The following is a 17,476-nucleotide window of genomic DNA, read 5'->3' as shown; positions in this document are numbered from 1 at the left end:
TGGGTGAGAAAAATAGGCTGCAGAACAATATCTACTCTATATCATTAATATAAACTGGAAAATACACATCCTCATTACATCTATATTCATGTGCTTACATATGGGACAATAATAGAACTCTAAGGACCCAGCTGAGAAGAATACAGAAGAACTTGAGAATGGAGAGAGGGGTATGAGATTGAGGTGGCACAAAGGGACCTTTGCTGAGTTTGTGTTATATTTTCTTTCTCTAAAAAAAAAACAAGTTTATGACCATGCTACCCTGAACAAGCCCAATCCCCTCTGATCTCGAAGCTAAGCAGAGTCGGGCCTGGTTAGTACTTGGGTGGGAGACCACTTAGGAAGACCAGGTGCTATAGGCGTAAAAAATAAAAAAATAAGGGATCGTAAGCTGACAAGGTCCTTGCAATCTGTGAGGTCAACCAAGGGTTGCCTTGCCTTAAAAAAAAAACAAAACCACAGGCCTGAAGGAGGTAAGGAAGGCCAAGCATTAAAGTCAGAGCGGTAATACCTGTGTTTGGTCATCTCTTGTACTTTTCTGTGGCTTAGAATCATTTTGTTAAAATGTTTAGTACATGGCAGGCCCTCTCTGAATGGACACTATTACTACTTCCTTGTCAGGACCCAGGCCAGGACTGAGCCCCTGCCCCTGCCCTGTGCCTTGGTCTTTGCAGATCTCAGTCTCATCTCCACCTGGCTGCAAGGCCGAGGGAATGCAGGGAGGCTGGGTGATCCTTTGGAATAACATAAATTATTCCAAGATCATCAGTAGATGGATTGGTCATTGCCATGAGCACCTTTCTGTGTCCGGCTGTCCCCTGACACATCTCTGCTCCTAGAAGTGGGGGCTCCCCAGAAATGGAGACATGACTCTGTATGTGTCACACACCCTCTAGTGCTCACAGCCACGTGGGAAGCCTGACTGTTTTGCAGAGTGTTTTCTGAATTTCCTTGAAAACAGCACTTTTTGTTACCAGATGCTCCCAAACTAATGTAACAGGTAGATGCAGAGAAGAGTTATTTCGAGGGCCATAATTTGATTCAGTTATCTCAGACGATCAAAGGTTGTTTAACACCAGAAATAGCTGACTAGAACAGCTGCTAAAACAACGCTTTGTGTGGGAAATGATAAAAGCTTCAGTATTTTGACAGCTTTTTCAGAAGCATGAGTAATAAGACTTCTAAGTAAATCCTGATTGCTGCTTTTTTTTTTTTTTTTTGGCTTCTCTAGACCAGATTTTCCATCTTCGAACGTTCTGTATGCACAGAGGGTATGAAAACAGTTTCTCTCTCCCAAAGCCTTGACTCCTTGTATTCATAGAGCTTAGGCAGCATGGTGATAACTCATTATTCAGGTTTTTTCAAAAAATACACCACTTGTCCATTCATCAAACACGCGTGCAGAGCTATCTGTGCTAGCAAAGTGCAGGGCCTAGGAGTCTGAAAGAATCAATTAGACTCTGCCATCAGGGAGCCCCTAGTCTGGAGAGAGGGGGAGACACGGAACAAAGCAAAATGTGCAAGTAATTTTAAATAAATGCGGCGAGTATTACAGAAGCAGAACGTGAGGGAGATCAGAGTTAGAAAAAGTTGGCATTGAATAATTGGGAGTTTGTCATTTGTGAGGTGCTGGGAAGTAAGATATGACGGACAAGTGCAACATCCCAAATGGAGGGAAAAGACAGGTCAGTGTTGCCAAGTACTTCCGGGTTAAAGTGGAAGCGTGTTGATTGATTTGACTGGCCGACTGCATATTTCAGGTCACAGCATTACTTTCTGTTTGGATATCCAGTTTTCTAAGAATTGCCACAAAATTTTTCTGATTTTATATGTACCTCATGTGGGTATTGCAATATCATAATATCATAGTAAGTCTATAACTTACTTGAAAATAGTTGAGCATGGACCCCGTGGTCGGTGTGTATGTACCTGTTAGTTTCCATCTAAATCTTGGTGGAAGTTGGTGGTGCCCGTTGTAAATGCACACTCAGGTTTGGTGAGTGGCACCTCATCAGAAGCCCTCACTTCACGGGGGTCTGCTTTAAGTCACCCAGGATTCTTTATCTCTGACACCAGAGGTTTTGTTCATTAGGATAATGGATATTGGAGATGGATATTAGTTGGGGACATTTGTAGTGATCGAGACATGTGGATCGACTGGACCTTTTCAGAGGTCGTCTTCCCTCCGTGGTGTTGCTGAGTACGGAAGTTCAGAGAGACACTGAGGATGGAGAAACTGAGGCTCAGGGAGCCTGAGTCTGAGAGTTGGGAAGTGGCAGAGCCAGGAGTGAAGAAATCCAGAACCGGGACGGCCTCTGTGGGCCACTCTGGCCAGAGAGACCTGGAGGATCTTTGTCCCTGTGACACTCGTAGAGGCGCAGTGAGCCACGTAGGCCAGTCCTTGACTGCAGCGCCCTAATGCCAGACTGAAGTGTGTGTGCCTCCAAACCAACATGTGTCACACTTCCTGTATTTAAGGCATTTTATTTCTTCTTTTGATTCAAGAAGAGGCAAGTATCATAAGCATTCAATTACCATGGGTGATACATTTGTATTTCTGGTCGAAGGAAATCCAGCTTAGCTGGCACTCTTCTGCTTTTCCTATTAATATACTTTTCCCTCTGCAGATGATTGAAAAGTAAATTTGTCTTTGCAGCAAATCCAAGTCACAGTAGAGGAAAGAAAAATGTACGCGCACGACATTATGGACTTTATGTGGAACTTTATCCCTTGGAAAATTCTGCAGACTCCAAGGATTTATTTTTAATGTACTTCATACAGTCCAGAGCAAACCAATGAATTAGTTTCCATTTTAGAGAGAGTTTGTTTTGTCTGGTGTGTTCGGGTCAGCTAATGGTCACTGTGGTTTGGAATGAACCTAAATGGATTCCTGTCCTTGGACAAAGACCAAGGACAGATGTAGGACCTCCCTGTGTTAACCTCCTCTGGGCTTCTTGATTAATAACCCTGGTTCAGGAAGGCAGACGCTATTACAGTCACTTTACAACCGAGCTGTCAAAGCGATGAGAGAGTAAGTGGTCTGTCCACACCACGGAACTGGTTATAACAGAATCGGAGCCGTAACTGAGCTCTGCTGAGCTCCAGTTGGCGCATCCATAACTCTTTCCATGAGCCTAGACTGCCAGGCCAGCGGCAAGTGAATCGCGATGGTTTCGTGCATATCAAGGTGTTATTCAGTATGGTCAGAACCAGACCTCAAGCCATTATTGTAAGATGACACATCAAAAGATTCTGGGGGTGATACTTTCAGAACTTGTGGTTCAGATTCAGCAGAACTTCAAAAAACCTGCCGGGGGCAGACACCGAGCTTGGCGTTTTTCCGGTGTGCTATTTTCCATAGTGGCAGAGCAAGGGAGGCTGGGGGCCTTCCCACCCTAACCCTCATCAGTTGCATCCCAGAGCCATCCTTAGTAAGCACACCGTCTAAGTAAACGTCAGCTTGAAATGCTCACACTGCCTCTGGAACGAGAAAGCACCGAGGAACCTCACGCACGTGTCCCCCTTTCCTGCCCTCAGGCCTGCTGGTGGGTACCCTCGATGTGGTGTTGGACTCCAGTGCCCGCGTCGCTCCCTACCGAATCCTGTACCAGACTCCAGACTCTCTGGTCTATTGGACCATCGCCTGTGGTAAGTAGCAGGATTTGGAAATCCGGAGAAAGGTGGGGATTAACAACATTATGTCAGACGGGAAGGAGCGTTTCTTTGTGGATACAATCGCTAGGTATTTGGGGGTAAGTAACTGTTGCCATTTCCAGCAGATGAACCCCAAATCCTGATGGCTTAGCACGGTGGTTTTCTTTCTCGCTCTGGTGACGTCTTGTTCGGATCCTGCAGCCTCCTCCGACACCCTCTACGACAGTTTTTAAATTGATCTCTGCTTGGTAGGAAGTCCTGTGCTGGGATCTGAAGATCTAAAGATAATCAGATTCGGTCTCTGCTCTTGAAACACAAGTCAATACTCAATGACAGCCCAGTGCAAGCAAGTGCCATACAGAGCCATTTGATTGTAGGGCTGCTGACTAGTCCAGGACGCTTGCCTGGCCTTCTGCGTGAGTAGGGGAGGTTATCTGGGGGTGAGTTCAGGCTGCTGGAAGGTTCCAGCGCCCTAGTAATGCTCCCACAAGGATTTTGTAGCAGCGGAAATTCTAACCTGTAGTTACATCCCTTTAAAGTTATTCCGGTTAAGACGCAGTGTGCCCCAGGAGAAACAGGGGGACGTACCAGCCATTTGTGCTTTCTGGGGAGTGAAGGGTTCGGGGCATGGAGAACACCACCTAGGCGTGAAGGATGTGGATCGGAGGGAGGATGAAGGCAGAGGGAAGCTGGGGCCCCGAGGAAGACAGACTTGCGCGTGTGGCCCAGGCGGAGCCGGGTGGCACTCTGCTGTCTCTGTCAAGGGAAAGACTCAGTAGCTGCTGCAGAAGGGGAAGTGCTAGTTGGTTGGAAAAGCGTCACATTTAGTTGGCAAACACTCTAGAACAGTGTTAAAATAGACACTGTAGCCGGCGGGCGAAGAAGTGAAAGGCAAGGAAATGAGAAATCAGGCAGAGCCGCTAAACCACTCAATCAAGGGGGGGCGGGGTGTGGAAAGGGTACTTGACACCTGGTCACTCACCTTCCACCACTTGTGCCCCGAGACTTTGAAGCCGTCTGGAGCCTGGAGCTCCTCTGATCTCTCCGTGGCATGCTATTTCCTGTTGCCTGACATTACTATGTGCCATTCTATGGAGAGGATCCTATGAATGCCTGTGTGGGAAGGGGCCCAGAGTTACACGGCTGAATTATTCCTAAATTATTTGCCGAGCCGAGGCTAAGGAACAGTAGGCAGTAAACGCTGATGGCGTGACTTATACCAAAGAGATGTGCTCTGTAATGCCTGTCAAGCTGCATGATCTCACTACAATAAACCCAGAGCAGTTTTAGCTTTGTATCTATTGATTACTCATAGCGATAGCTCCAGAATTTCCTTGTGGAAGACCCCACGGAAGTGACAACCATTGTGCAAGTCACACTCACCCATTAGTCGTTCTGCTTATCGATTTCTGTTTAAACCCAAATCGCTGGCTCCCCTATATGAGAAGCTTTTAAGAACGGAAGCATTTGCCTTAAAGAGATTTCTTTGATATACTGACCTTTTGGTTTGTAATTTTAATGTTGTTTTTTCATACACTACAAAGTTGGTATTTGGCGGGACGGTATGTGGGGAGCTGTATTTTCTTGTATTTCATGAATCATTCATTGCTCTAAGAGAAGCTTCTGCAGAAAACTGGGTGGGTCTCACTCACTGCCCTGTACAATACATAGCATTCCAAAACCTTGTTCTGTGCCACGTGCCTTGCGACTCTCCAGTCCACGTAAACTGGATAAAAGGGAGTGTCTAGAATCAATGTCTTCACGTAGACCACTCTCTATGGGAGAGCAGTAGTCTTAGTGGTAAACCCTGCTCAAATGATGTGCCTTAAGCTTGAGCCACATGGAACCAGGCAGGGAGAGCAGGCAGGGGCCGCGGCAGTCTGACCGCCAATATGATAATCACCTGGCCCTTGGCAATATGAAACGTACAGGAAGGTGGGCGGGAAGCAAGTTATAGATAACCAAGCGTTATTTTCATATGCTTTAAAAAAAATTATCTTCTAACAGTCTGTATCAGGACTAGTTTGAAGAAATTGATAATTTATGTTTCCTTGCCATTGACACCTTTAATTGGGAAGGGGAGCCCACAACCTTCCTAAATAATGACCCTTCTCCCTACTGCCCCAAATGAAGCCACCGTTCCCTTGGGCCATCAACTCCAGCTTACTTAACTGCACTTGGCTTGGTTGATTGTCCGTAAGTGATATTTTTTGCCATCTCTAAGAACGTTAGGAAGCTTTGCCATAGGAGTTTGCCCAGCTTTGTTGAGCTCGTTGTGTTCTGACGATTCTGCCTCTCCACCCACCCATCGGTTCACAGATGGTTTTGCACGAAGGGCACCAGGGTCACCAGGGCACTAAGTAGCCTCAGGTCTTCCCTCAACAGCTGCTTGGCGTCCCAGAGGCAGGACAGAGCCCAGGCTTTGCCCTCCTTGGCCTTCAGTGGACTTAGGTAGAAAGCAACCGTTTGGTTCTCCCCATTAGAAGAATTAGAAGGTTCTAACAGGAAATGGGTTATATAGCCTCTGCGGGAATAATATAGACACAAGGAAATGCAGGTCATTCCAAGGATATTGTCTAATGAGGAGCTCTGGGACAGCTGCAGAGGAGAGTCACAAACGGAAAGACAGGATCTATTGACAGTTCCCTCTGGATACATTGGAACCTTCCAACAGGACTGATACAGGAAGTAGGTGGAGAGCATGTGTTTGATGGACGCCTCACTGATGACACAGCCCTGAACAGCGCCTGGATTCAGCTGCCTATCGATTTAGTTTCCTTCTTCTTTACCATCCCAGAATCTCCTCTGGGCCTAAATGGTCATTTGTTTTCAGAACCGAAAGCTGTATTAGCTACCATCTTGTTCAACACCTTTAATTTAATAGGATACAGAGGTAGAACGAATTGCCCAAGTTCACTGCGCTAGTCACAGCCAGTTAGTGAGGGGCCAAGGCCAAGTTCCCAGTCTCCCCAGCGCCCAGCCCAGCATTTTTTAAGCAGCACCATGCTGGCTTTGGGGATTAAACATTCTTTTGGTCGGCCGTTGGTAAGGCCCAGAATTTAATTAAAAGTTACTAATTGGTTCTGCTTCTGCTCTTCTTCTCCAGTAGATAGGGGGGGTGTTGGGTCATTCCGTTGCCTTCCAAGTGAGACACATGGGCCGTGTAAGCTGGTCGGTATTCGATAATCCTTTCTTGGTGTGTGGGCCTCAAGAATTAGTCTTGGATCCTTGGGAAGAGAGCAGCTTAAAAAAAACACTTGCTCTTTATTTTTTCCAACAATATATGTTTATTGTAGAAAATTAGAACGTATAGATAAGCAAAAAGAATAAAAATTTTAAAAACATTAATACCACATCATAAATCACCTTCCAGACTTTATAAACATGTAAAATGTGGGTGTCCGTACACATACATATGTGTGTGTGTGTGTGTGTATACATTTTCCATGTCAATACAATGTATTTCTGTAATATCGATTTTAATAGGTAGATAACATTTTATGGTATATATAACATAATTTAACTAATTGATATGTTATTGTTGGAAATCTAGGGTTTTCCCCCCAAAGCTAACTGCCTTTTTGGAACAACCTTAGTGACTATCCTATGAACAGAATCTTTTCACATTCCCTTAATTATCACCTTAGGACATATTTGTAGAAGTAGGTGTGCTGAGGCAAAGCATGTGCATATATGTAAGGCTTTTTGTGTCTCGCGCCCAGTTGCCTTCTAGAAAGACAGCCATTTACGTTCTCTCCACTAGGGTAAGTGAGGACCTTGGCAGTTCGGTAAAATAAGAACATCAACCACTGATTCTCACCAGGGTCGGATGAGTAGTTACCTGGGCCTCTTTTTCCTAAAAGTGATTTTAAAGCCATGAGCGCGTTGGTATGACCTGTAAGAGATTACAAGCCGAGCTATGTGAGAAGCTTATAATAGTTACAGAAGCGGTGGTTCTGGGCCTTCCCTCAGTAACATGCACGGGACACCTGAAGGAATCATGAGCAGTCTGAAGCACGGAGAGGTCGCGTTACTTACCCACAGTCACAGAGCTAGTATGTGGCAGGGTAGGGACTTGAAAGCAGGTGCACTTTTTTGACAGAGTCTGTGATGTGAGCCATTATGCGATATCGTCTCCCCGATGACAAGGCTTCTTATCACTTCAGAGAGTCTAACCTCTAGTCCTACTTACCCCACTTCAAAAATATGTCAGGATGTGGTAAAGGGTAGCCATTAAGAGTATAGGTTTTGGTGCCAGAAAAATCTGGATTAAATTTTATAGAAATGTGAAAGCCTCCGATTCCTCCTCTATGAAAGGATTATAACCGGAACTCCTTAGATGAATTCTTTGGGATCATGTTCCATAACGTATCGAAAGTTAAGTATGCCACCTGCTACGTACAAATAAGTAATAGATAACGTTATCATCATCTTTAATATATTTATAATTATAGCTTTAATTAATTTAAATACATTTAATGTAAATCTTTAAAACACAAATCTCCCTTTTGTTTCTAAAAATGTTTTAAATCACTACATTATTTTTGGGTTTTATCTCTTGCCCTCTCCAAATAAGTCATTTTTCTGGGTGTAGAGACTGCATGGTGGCTTTGTAAGTACTACAGGGACAGTCGATGTTACTCTAGTATGTTAGGTATTACTCTTGCCTTCATTTGGTATTTAAACTTGAAAATTATCATCTTTGTGGCTAAGGTTATGTTTGGATAAGGCCATAAAATAGCTGATTCCTTCATTTGGTTCCCTTTAATTGGCTCCCAGTGCTGTTCACTTGAGGACTGGATCAGCTCTGGGATCCACACAGCCTGTTCCGGTATCTGAAAATACTAGCTTGGCTGCTTTCTAATCCCTAGGAGGTCTAGTGGGTTGGTTTTGCTTAATTTTGTTTCCTGCTGTGTCATGAGTGAGTTTCTTTTTGCATGTTACACACAAATATATACCTACACATGTGCGTACACACAGCCTTGATCAGTGAGGATGTACCATCTAAAGCATCCTGGAATTCAGGTTCGTGAGTCAGCGCTGCGGTCTCGGAACCAAATGCATTATTAATCATTCATCACAAAGAAATATTCACTGACTATGTCAGGGAGCCTTAAGCCTTTGTTCTTAATCCTCAGAGGCCAGATGTGATAGAATCAATCCGTGGTCCATCTCAATGCTTCTTCCTTTTTATTTCAAGTAGACTGTATGTGCTTTAAGATATATTTTAAACTGGATGACAGATTAGACTAGGACGATTTAGTATTTTTCATCGTCATAGATAATGTTGAAAATTTCCCCAGATATAGGCAAAGGGCCTATGGCTAGCAGTCTCAAAAACAAACAAACAAACAAACAAAAAACAAAACCCACCCCCACACACACTCCAAATGGTATTCGGATTCTCATTTTTACAAAGTTCGTTTCTAAATAATCTTAAGACCACCAGGGGCCGATCTCCTTTGGGCCCCCAGATGCTTTAACTTGGACTTCCCGAAGACTTCTCTCGGCGGACCCAGCTTTTTATTGTTCCAGCTGATTGCACAGTCAGGTCAGCTTATTTTTCCTGCTGCATCTCTGTAAATGAGGCCTTTCCAGAAAGTCGACATGCAAGCCCTTCCCTTCTCTTCTGAGCATTTAGTGCATTTTGTGCAAACTGCTGGGTAAATAGTCCCTTTTTAAAGTCAGGGCAAAAGAGCTTCATGTTATCTCACTTTAAGCAATAACTAAAGAGCCCCAAGACCTTAAATATTGCAGCACTTGTACTTATTTTCTTGAGAAACGAAAGAGCCCTTTATAAGGAGCTTTTAGGATCATAACGTGTTTTCTGTGGCGTCTTCCCTGGTTCCTATAGATTGGTCTGGCAAAAGTGACAGTTACTCTCAGACTGTTAACAGGACCTTTGCTCTGTGGTCGCTGAGAGGTGATGCGGCCCTTTGTATCTTCTGGGGCGAAAAGCAGACGGAAGTGGAACCTGCTTTCAGAAATAGTTTTTACTAAATTGATTTCTTCGGAATTTGTCCCGTCTGCTCGGGGAGATGACTCAGCTCTGCCTCACAGGTGTCCTCATACTTCTAGACTCCAGCACCTGGGACCGTGGACACCTGTCCTTATTTATTCTTGGTGCATTTAGGAAAGTGTTCAGAAGATGCGGTGCATTTGTACAGCAATAGTAATGTCAAAAGGCACATTTCATTACTCTCCCTGGAATTATCTGTTGGGTGTAGCAATCCATAGTTAATTCCTGAAACTGCCATTGGCTGATGGCATTCGTGTCTTCTTCTTTCCTCAAATCGTATACGGTTGCATAGAATGGCACACAAAGTTCTTATCTAGAACCCGGTCTCCTGGAACTTGGGGATCTTAGGTCTGGATGTAGCCAGACGAGACCTCCAGGCCCGAGGATCTGAGATTTGTACTCCTGGCTCCTTTTCTCTACATGAGAGCAATGAGTGGCCGGTGATAACTCTAAAAGCCAGCCATTTCACGTGACACCGACAGGTGTGGGAAATGCAACAGGAGGTGGAGGACAGAAGAGGACGAGCACACGCAGCTGCAGTCGGAGGGAGGACCGGTGGTGATCACGGAAGACAGAACTGGGGGCGGTTTACGTCCCAGGAGGCGGGAAGTAGACAAAACAGCCAGTGGTGCATATGGCGTTGGGTGGTGGAAGGCGGAGATTATGGAAATGGGGAGCGGTGGCACAGGGTGGAAGGGAGGTGGTCCTGGGCCACGGAGAAGGCAGTAATTAGGAAACTGGATAGTACACCTGAACTTCAGTAGAACAGTGCTCAGATGGCTTCTTGGTGATGGAGATCAGCCATGTCGACCTTCACATAATACCGCGAAAGTGGGAGGTACGGGTAAATGTTTGTTGTGTGAACGCACGCGTGCGTGTGCCATTTCCACCCCGCTGTGTGTGTGTGTGTGGGGGGGGGTGTCCTTACATGAATATGTGCATAAGGAAAGCTGAAGGCAGCGTGTGCCAAGCTGAAGGCACTGCAGACAGTCTGTTCTCTAGTGTTTCCACGGGGCTACCTCTGCACGCAGAAATATGCTTTTCATCTTCCACACAAATGTTCCATGTAGGCAGTTTTGGTATTTCGCTTCAAGGAAAAGAAAATGAACTCGGGTTTGGTTTGATGTCACCTCTCCTCACACAGTGGGTCTGAAGCCCCTCAAGTCTACCCTCTATTCTCTAAGAGATTTTAGTTCTGCTCCCACTGTTCCGAGTATCACTGTAGACACATTCGTGTCTCCCACCTTTGTCAGGAGTCAGAGTGAGATTCTGAGATGTATTGAATCACTGGTGACAGAGAACAGAGAGAAGACGTTTTAAAGAAATCAATGAAAAGATCCCGTGGAAATCTGTGAAGAGGACTGAAAGGTGCATCAGTGGAATCACTAAATCATTCTTTAATTCTGGAATGAGTAGTGCATACAATTTATATCTACGATATGACATATGACCTCTATATAATTTACATCTGTGATACGTGGATGATTTATAAGACACTGTTTTCCCGCAAGATGGTTAACATTCCCAGAGCAAGACAAAAAGGGAAGGGGATTTATTCCAGTGTCTGTCCAACCTCATCTGACGGCGTCCCGGTTATACGCCCACGCAGTTGTGAGCAGTGAGCGGAGAGCAGAGCCGATCACAGATGCTGCGAGGCTGGGGTGGTTTCACTTTGGAGGTTGCCAGGCGAGTTGACTTAAGCTTCTTTATAACCGGCCCGAGTGCAGTGATTTGGTCCACGGCTGTGAGGATGACCTCATCCCATTACTTCTCAAGGCAGCTGTGCTTATGAAAGCCAGGCTGCTATTCCCTAGCGACGGTCCATTTTCACATCTCATTCATTATTGAAGTGAGTGGGGATCATTTTTTGCCCATGATAGGAGCGATTACATCAGCTCTCCAGTGGCATTCCAAAGCTCTCACAAGCCTTGCAGCTTAACAGCTGTAACCTACTATCCTAACAGGATCTCTGTTACCCTGTGAGGTGCAGACTCTAGGAGGGAAAAAAGAGGGCGGAGCTAAACTCCCAACCCAGGAAAGTGAATGGGAGAAATGTTGCTGCCTTCTAATCCCAAAGTATCCTAAAAGTTTCTGGACTCACCTCATCAGACTCAACTATAACACAGTACAGCAGATCCTCGAAAAACATTGTTCCATTTTCATTAGGACGTTGATGGAATGCTATAGGAGCCTAACTCATGCTTTTATCAATTAGCCTATGGTAAAACTGGTATACAGCATTCAGCTTAAAGTCAAAGAACCTATCGACGACTTAAGTGAGGACATGCTGCCCTCATTCTTGGGTTTCCACCTCCTTAAATGTCTTGTGTGTGTCTCCTCTGGAGGAGAGAGAGCATTTAAAGGTAGAGCTGTTGGGACAAGAGTCTCCTTTAGTGGCATTAAATATTGATGACATGAGCCTGTTTTTTTAGATAGCTTTTAAATGCTGACAATTACTACATCTTTACATTCGTCCAGGTGGTTCCAGAAAAGAAATCACCGAACACTGGGAATGGCTTGAGCAGAACCTACTGCAGACACTCTCCATCTTTGAAAATGAGAATGATATCACCACATTCGTGAGAGGAAAAATACAGGTAGAGGATGTTTTGGGTTTTTTGTTGTTAAACTTTTTAATTGGAAATAAGGTAAAACTTACAGAAAAGTCGTAAACATAGGAAGGTATGTGTATTTTTTCTTACTTTAGTTCTTACACATGAGGCTTCCTGTATATATGCTCCTTTGCATTTGCGTTTTTTACTTAATGACTCCTGGGTAACACCCCATATGAGTTCATAGAGATCGTCCACATGTTTGTTGTTGTAGTTTAATTTAAATAGTTCTGTTTTTTTTTTTTTGAATGATTTTTAGATTTGCAGAAGAACTGCAAAGATAGAGCAGAAAATTCCCAGACCCTACACTCAGTTTCCCCGAATGTTCACATCTTACGTAACCATGGTGCATTTATCAGTACTAAGAAATTAACATTGACATGGTGTTGTTAACTAAACTACAGACTTTATTTGAATTTTACCAGTTTTTCCATTTTATGTCCTTTTTTTAATTCCACGGTTTAATCCAGGATCCCATGTTGCATTTATTTGTTTTAAGTTCATATTCTGTGTGTCTACTCCATAGATAATTCAGCCACTCTCCTATGCAATATAAATAAGGCTATATATGTTTGTACTATTGGGGATGTATCTTTAAGATAAGTTGGCAGAAGTGGGATTGCCAGGTGAAATGGTAAATACCTGTTCCATTTTGTTAAATGTTGCCGAATTCCCCGTCCCCAGGAGCGGTACTGATTTTTATTCTCACTTATGTCTGGGAGTGCCTGTTTCCTCATATCTTCACCAGCAAGGTGGATTATCACGCTAGTGAGTTTTTGCCCTTCTGGTGGGGGAGAAATGTGTTCATGTTTTTCGTGTTTTGAGTGAAACAATGTCTTCTCATACGTTCAAGAGCCGTGTTTTTATCACTGTTTGTAGACTGTGTGCTCCTATCTTTTACCTATTTTTCTGTGGGACTTTTGGTCTCATTATTATTTAACTTTTAAAAGTTTTTTTTATATGAAGGTCTTTTATCAGTTATGTATGTTGTAGATATTTTCTCTCGGTTTGTCATTTGTCTTTTGACTTTGCTCGTAACAATTTTTGCCATGCAAAGTTTAAATTTTTTATTTAGTCAAAATTAGCAGTTTTTTTCTATTATAATAGCTGGAGTTTGAGTCACAGTAAGAAAGCCTTACTTTACATAGGTTAAGGAGGAATTCTAGGAAGTGATCTGACAACGTGCTTCTTATTAAAATTCCACAGAATCGTCAATTTTATTTTATATTTTCTACTTTACTGAACTTTGACATGAGCATGTAGTAATTTCGTACTCAGAAAAAGAAGGAAAAAATACAAATAGAATCTCATTGTTCTTTAGAGTCTCATTTTTTGTTTGGTTTGGTTTTGTTTTGTTTTTTTTTTTTTTTGTATATAATAAGTTGAAGGGAAAGAAAGCATTAATGAGACCTAATGTTTTATTACTTAATTTCTACTGTATCTACTTGGACTGGTTAAAATTCCTTATCTGAGTGTTATTGGGACCAAAGGAGAAGCTTTTTCCAAACTAACATCGATGGCATTAACCCTTTCTTATGCTCCAGTAGCAATCTCTTTACACATAAATGTAATGTAAAAACAGATTTATTTTTATGCACAACAATGAGGAGTAAGACACTAGATAGATAAAGAGAGGTGTCTTCTGTCAAATGGAGAAGATTAAGATTCTTTAGCTGACTTTGTGACCTACTGCGATGGGAAGACTTGCCATGTTACCTTCAGATGTTAAGTTTCTTTATTGGACAAGTCAGCAGGCTTTTTAAATGTGTCTTCCTCCTGGGCCTGCTTTTCTAATTTCTTATGATATGCAAGCTGGTGTTCCAGACAGCCTGTGTTCCTCTTCTGTTTATCCAGGGACATGCCCGTGAAGTGTGAGAGATCATTTTTACTGTTGTCAGAAGCCAAGGTCGTCGGGTCTCGCAGGAGTTTGGTTAACTTGCTCTCCAGTCCCAGAGCAGACTTTCAAGCTTGTGCGCCCTTTCCTAGATCAGGCCTCTTAATCACTGGAAGGCAGATTTTACCCTCATGTTTTCTTAGGTATCTTAGGAACTGCTTTGCATATTTCCTCTTCATCTCAGCTCGGTGTTTGAAGAATGCAGCAAAAAGAGGTGCTCCTGTGTCTTTGTTGTAGTAACAGTCCTTAGGAATAAGCATCACTGACGTGAAGCTCATAAGATGCCACTTGGTAAACAGCAGCCCTACACTCTTCAGAGATGAGAATCTGGACCTCGGATGCCATCTCGGCTTTAGAGAAAACCAGGCATAAAAGTACTCTAGATCTGATGCTTTTGAAAGAGAGAGCTGAATTTTAACTGGACCACTAAAGACCACAAAAAATTAGTGAAGGCCGAGAAGAACAAAAGCACATGTAATAGTATCAAGCTCATCTTTACTTCCACCCCTGACCCCTCAGAATGAATATTTTATCACTGCTTCAAGACTGGTGATTTAGGTATCTTCTCCATCCTCGTTAAAGAGATTAGAAGAGTAGTAAAGAGGATAAAAATGAGAAGGAGAGAGACATTGCAAAGGATACACGTGAAGCTGGGAGGAAATGGCAGCCTCCAGACCCCCCCCCCCCAAAGAAAAGTTATTCTAGAATAATTGAGAGTTGTTTTATTGATAAAACCAATCTGAATTTCTGGGAAGTAATGTACATGGAGTGAGTCTGAAGACTCCTAATCTGATCATGTGCGGGGGGGCTGGGTCGAAGGCGTATAGCCCATCAACGTGGGGAAGCACAGACCGAAAGCATCTTCTCTGTCCAGGGGCCGCTACTGAGATGCTCAGGCGTCTTTTCATGTTATCGTCTTTGGGAAACAGGTTCAAATAAAAGAGCTCTTGGAAGACACTGAATCTTAGAGGTGACAATAGCCAGGAGAAAAATAAATGAATGAATGAATGAATGAATGAATGAATAAAACAAGAACCGATTTTGTCAAATAGCCATTCTTCTCATCATTTTCGTTACACCAAAAATGTCAGATTTAATTCCCCTGAAACCAATTATGAGGAATTGCTATTAATGCAATTATGTGTGAAAGAATGCCATTCATATGCAAATGAACAGTTTAAGCGTGCACAGATTGTTCAATAATTGAGAAAACCAACAAATTTGTTTTGAGGTCTTAATTAACTTTTATAAATTATAAAGGTAATAATTAACTATAGAGGCAACCGTAATTCAAATACTGTAGATAGTATTTTGTGTATTTCTTTCTAGATTTCTTACGTGTTTCTTATATGTATATTATGTATAATAGTAGTCTTACTGTATATATATTTTGTGTTGGGCCTTTTTTCTTTGACTAGTATGTACTATATTATTGTATAATTTTTAGTTGTTATTTTTATCCCATAACTGGCCTTACCATTCCTCTCTCTAGATGTCTTCTTAGCTTCTAGAATAGTGGGGGGCAGGCACAAGCAACAATACAGTGATCACTTCTGTTTGTATAACTTTTCCTATAGTTTTTGCTTTTTTTCCTTTGGGATAGATTAGAAGATGTTGGTTAATGGATTAAGTAGTTTAAACATTTTTAATGGACCTTAGTAGGTTCCGTCAACATATTGGAATCCCTCTGCGATTATGCCATTGCTTGCTTTCAGCGTTACAGTTGTTTAAATGGTTTTTCAAATTGAACAGGTCAAAGTTGGTGTCTAATTATTTTAATTTTCTGCCTCAGATTATGAGGTTGAACATTTTTTCATGTTTGATAAGTTCATTTTCTTCTTTTTGAGAATTGCCTGTCAATATCCCTTGTGCATTTGGTAATTTTCCTAAGTGGAGCTGTTGCCTAACACCAGGTGACCTATTTTATGTCATGTAGAACCTGTAGAACATATAGGAGGGAGATATTCCATCCCTTTGTTCCATCATTCAGTTCACCTGGCTAATAAACTACTGCAGACTAAGAAGAGGTTCTGCATTCTAGACCCTCTTTTCTTAGATGTGTTAAGCTTGGAAGTGGAGCCTCCTCCTAAGGCAGTATTATCCTTACTGTTGAAACTAGTTAGAAGGTCTGGTCTGCTGCTATAAGTGTATTAGGCCCCAAAGTGTTTCAAAGTGATATTTCTCAGTTCTCTAGCTTCATAATTCCTTTCATATTTAAATTTGTTTAAAATTTAAAGGAGCATTCTAGAATGTGCTATTTAGTAGATCTTTAGATGGCATAGTCTGAACGTAATGTTTTTCTGCTCAAAACATATCATTCGGTATCACGTGGTTTGTTATACATCGCTCCCTTCTATTCTAACATCATCCTTCCTCTGACTTCAGGTAAGAGTCTACTCTAGTGGATCCAAAATGTGCCTGGTCTAGACTTTTCGTAAGAATTTTTTAGTCAGAGTTAGTGTTAAGGAAGATGAATTTGTAGGGAGTATTCAGGATGCACTGAAAACAGAAGGGCCAAAAGACAGCAATTCTAGGTGTGAGGCCGTTGCAATTTTCTGTCCTCGGAATACGGAGGGTTCGGTCATGTCAAGGAGAATCCGAGAGGTTGCCCAGCTACACACAGCGGTGCAGTGATAGCGTTGGGATCTGAGCCCCAAATTTTCATGTTCGAAAGCACGTGCTACCTGATCCGAGGAAATAAAGATGAGACTAGAGAGATTTGGGGATTACAGAGTAAAAAGTGGAATCCAAGGCAGCATTTTCTGTCAAGAGATTTATGTAGAAGCCAGTTTTCAGGGAATTACAAAGAAATTGGATAACAATGAAATGGCCTCTCAAGCTATTAAAATGATAAACAGTAGATTAAGCCAGTCACTTGCTTCGAAAATATTTCATTTTTTTGTCCAACTGACCAAAAATTGTGTGTCTAATATAATTTTTGCTCTCATATTCCCCTTTTTCCATTCAAATAGTTGCTTGTTCCTTTTCTCTAGGTCCCCTGATGTTATTCATGACCCTAAGATAGTAGATTTATGATCAAGTGTCAGTTAGTGACATGCATTCTGGTCTTTCCTGAACCTCATCCATTCTTGAAGAATTTTTGTTGATTTTTAAGAAAGGCAGACATTGACTTTTGGTATGACTCTATCACGGTAATCTAGGAAAAGCAGTAGAACTAGTAAAATCTCTACATTTCCTCATTTGCAAAATAAAATGATGGGCTTTGTTCTAATTGAGTTTAATAAAATGATTAGCACCAATAAACAGATAATAAAAATCTATATCATCATTTGAAAA

The 17,476-nt window shown here is 42.4% G+C and overlaps 1 protein-coding gene and 1 pseudogene across 1 annotated transcript in view; both read left to right on the top strand.

Moving 5' to 3' along the window:
• The first annotated feature begins 244 nt into the window (after positions 1-244).
• On the top strand, positions 245-362 carry LOC112475157 (annotated as a pseudogene).
• A 2,872-nt stretch (positions 363-3,234) lies between these two features.
• The window catches only part of TBC1D9 (TBC1 domain family member 9), a 52,067-nt gene continuing 37,825 nt past the window's right edge, over positions 3,235-17,476 (top strand). The window contains exons 1-3 of the mRNA XM_025042346.1: positions 3,235-3,343; positions 3,538-3,648; positions 12,152-12,270. Of these exons, the coding sequence (XP_024898114.1) occupies positions 3,235-3,343; positions 3,538-3,648; positions 12,152-12,270 (339 nt within the window). The remainder of the gene's footprint in view (positions 3,344-3,537; positions 3,649-12,151; positions 12,271-17,476) is intronic.

Source organism: Pteropus alecto, unplaced genomic scaffold (assembly GCF_000325575.1).
Source record: "Pteropus alecto unplaced genomic scaffold, ASM32557v1 scaffold50, whole genome shotgun sequence".
In the NCBI taxonomy this organism is placed as follows: Eukaryota; Metazoa; Chordata; class Mammalia; order Chiroptera; family Pteropodidae; genus Pteropus; species Pteropus alecto.
This window is presented reverse-complemented; position numbering and strand designations above follow the sequence as displayed.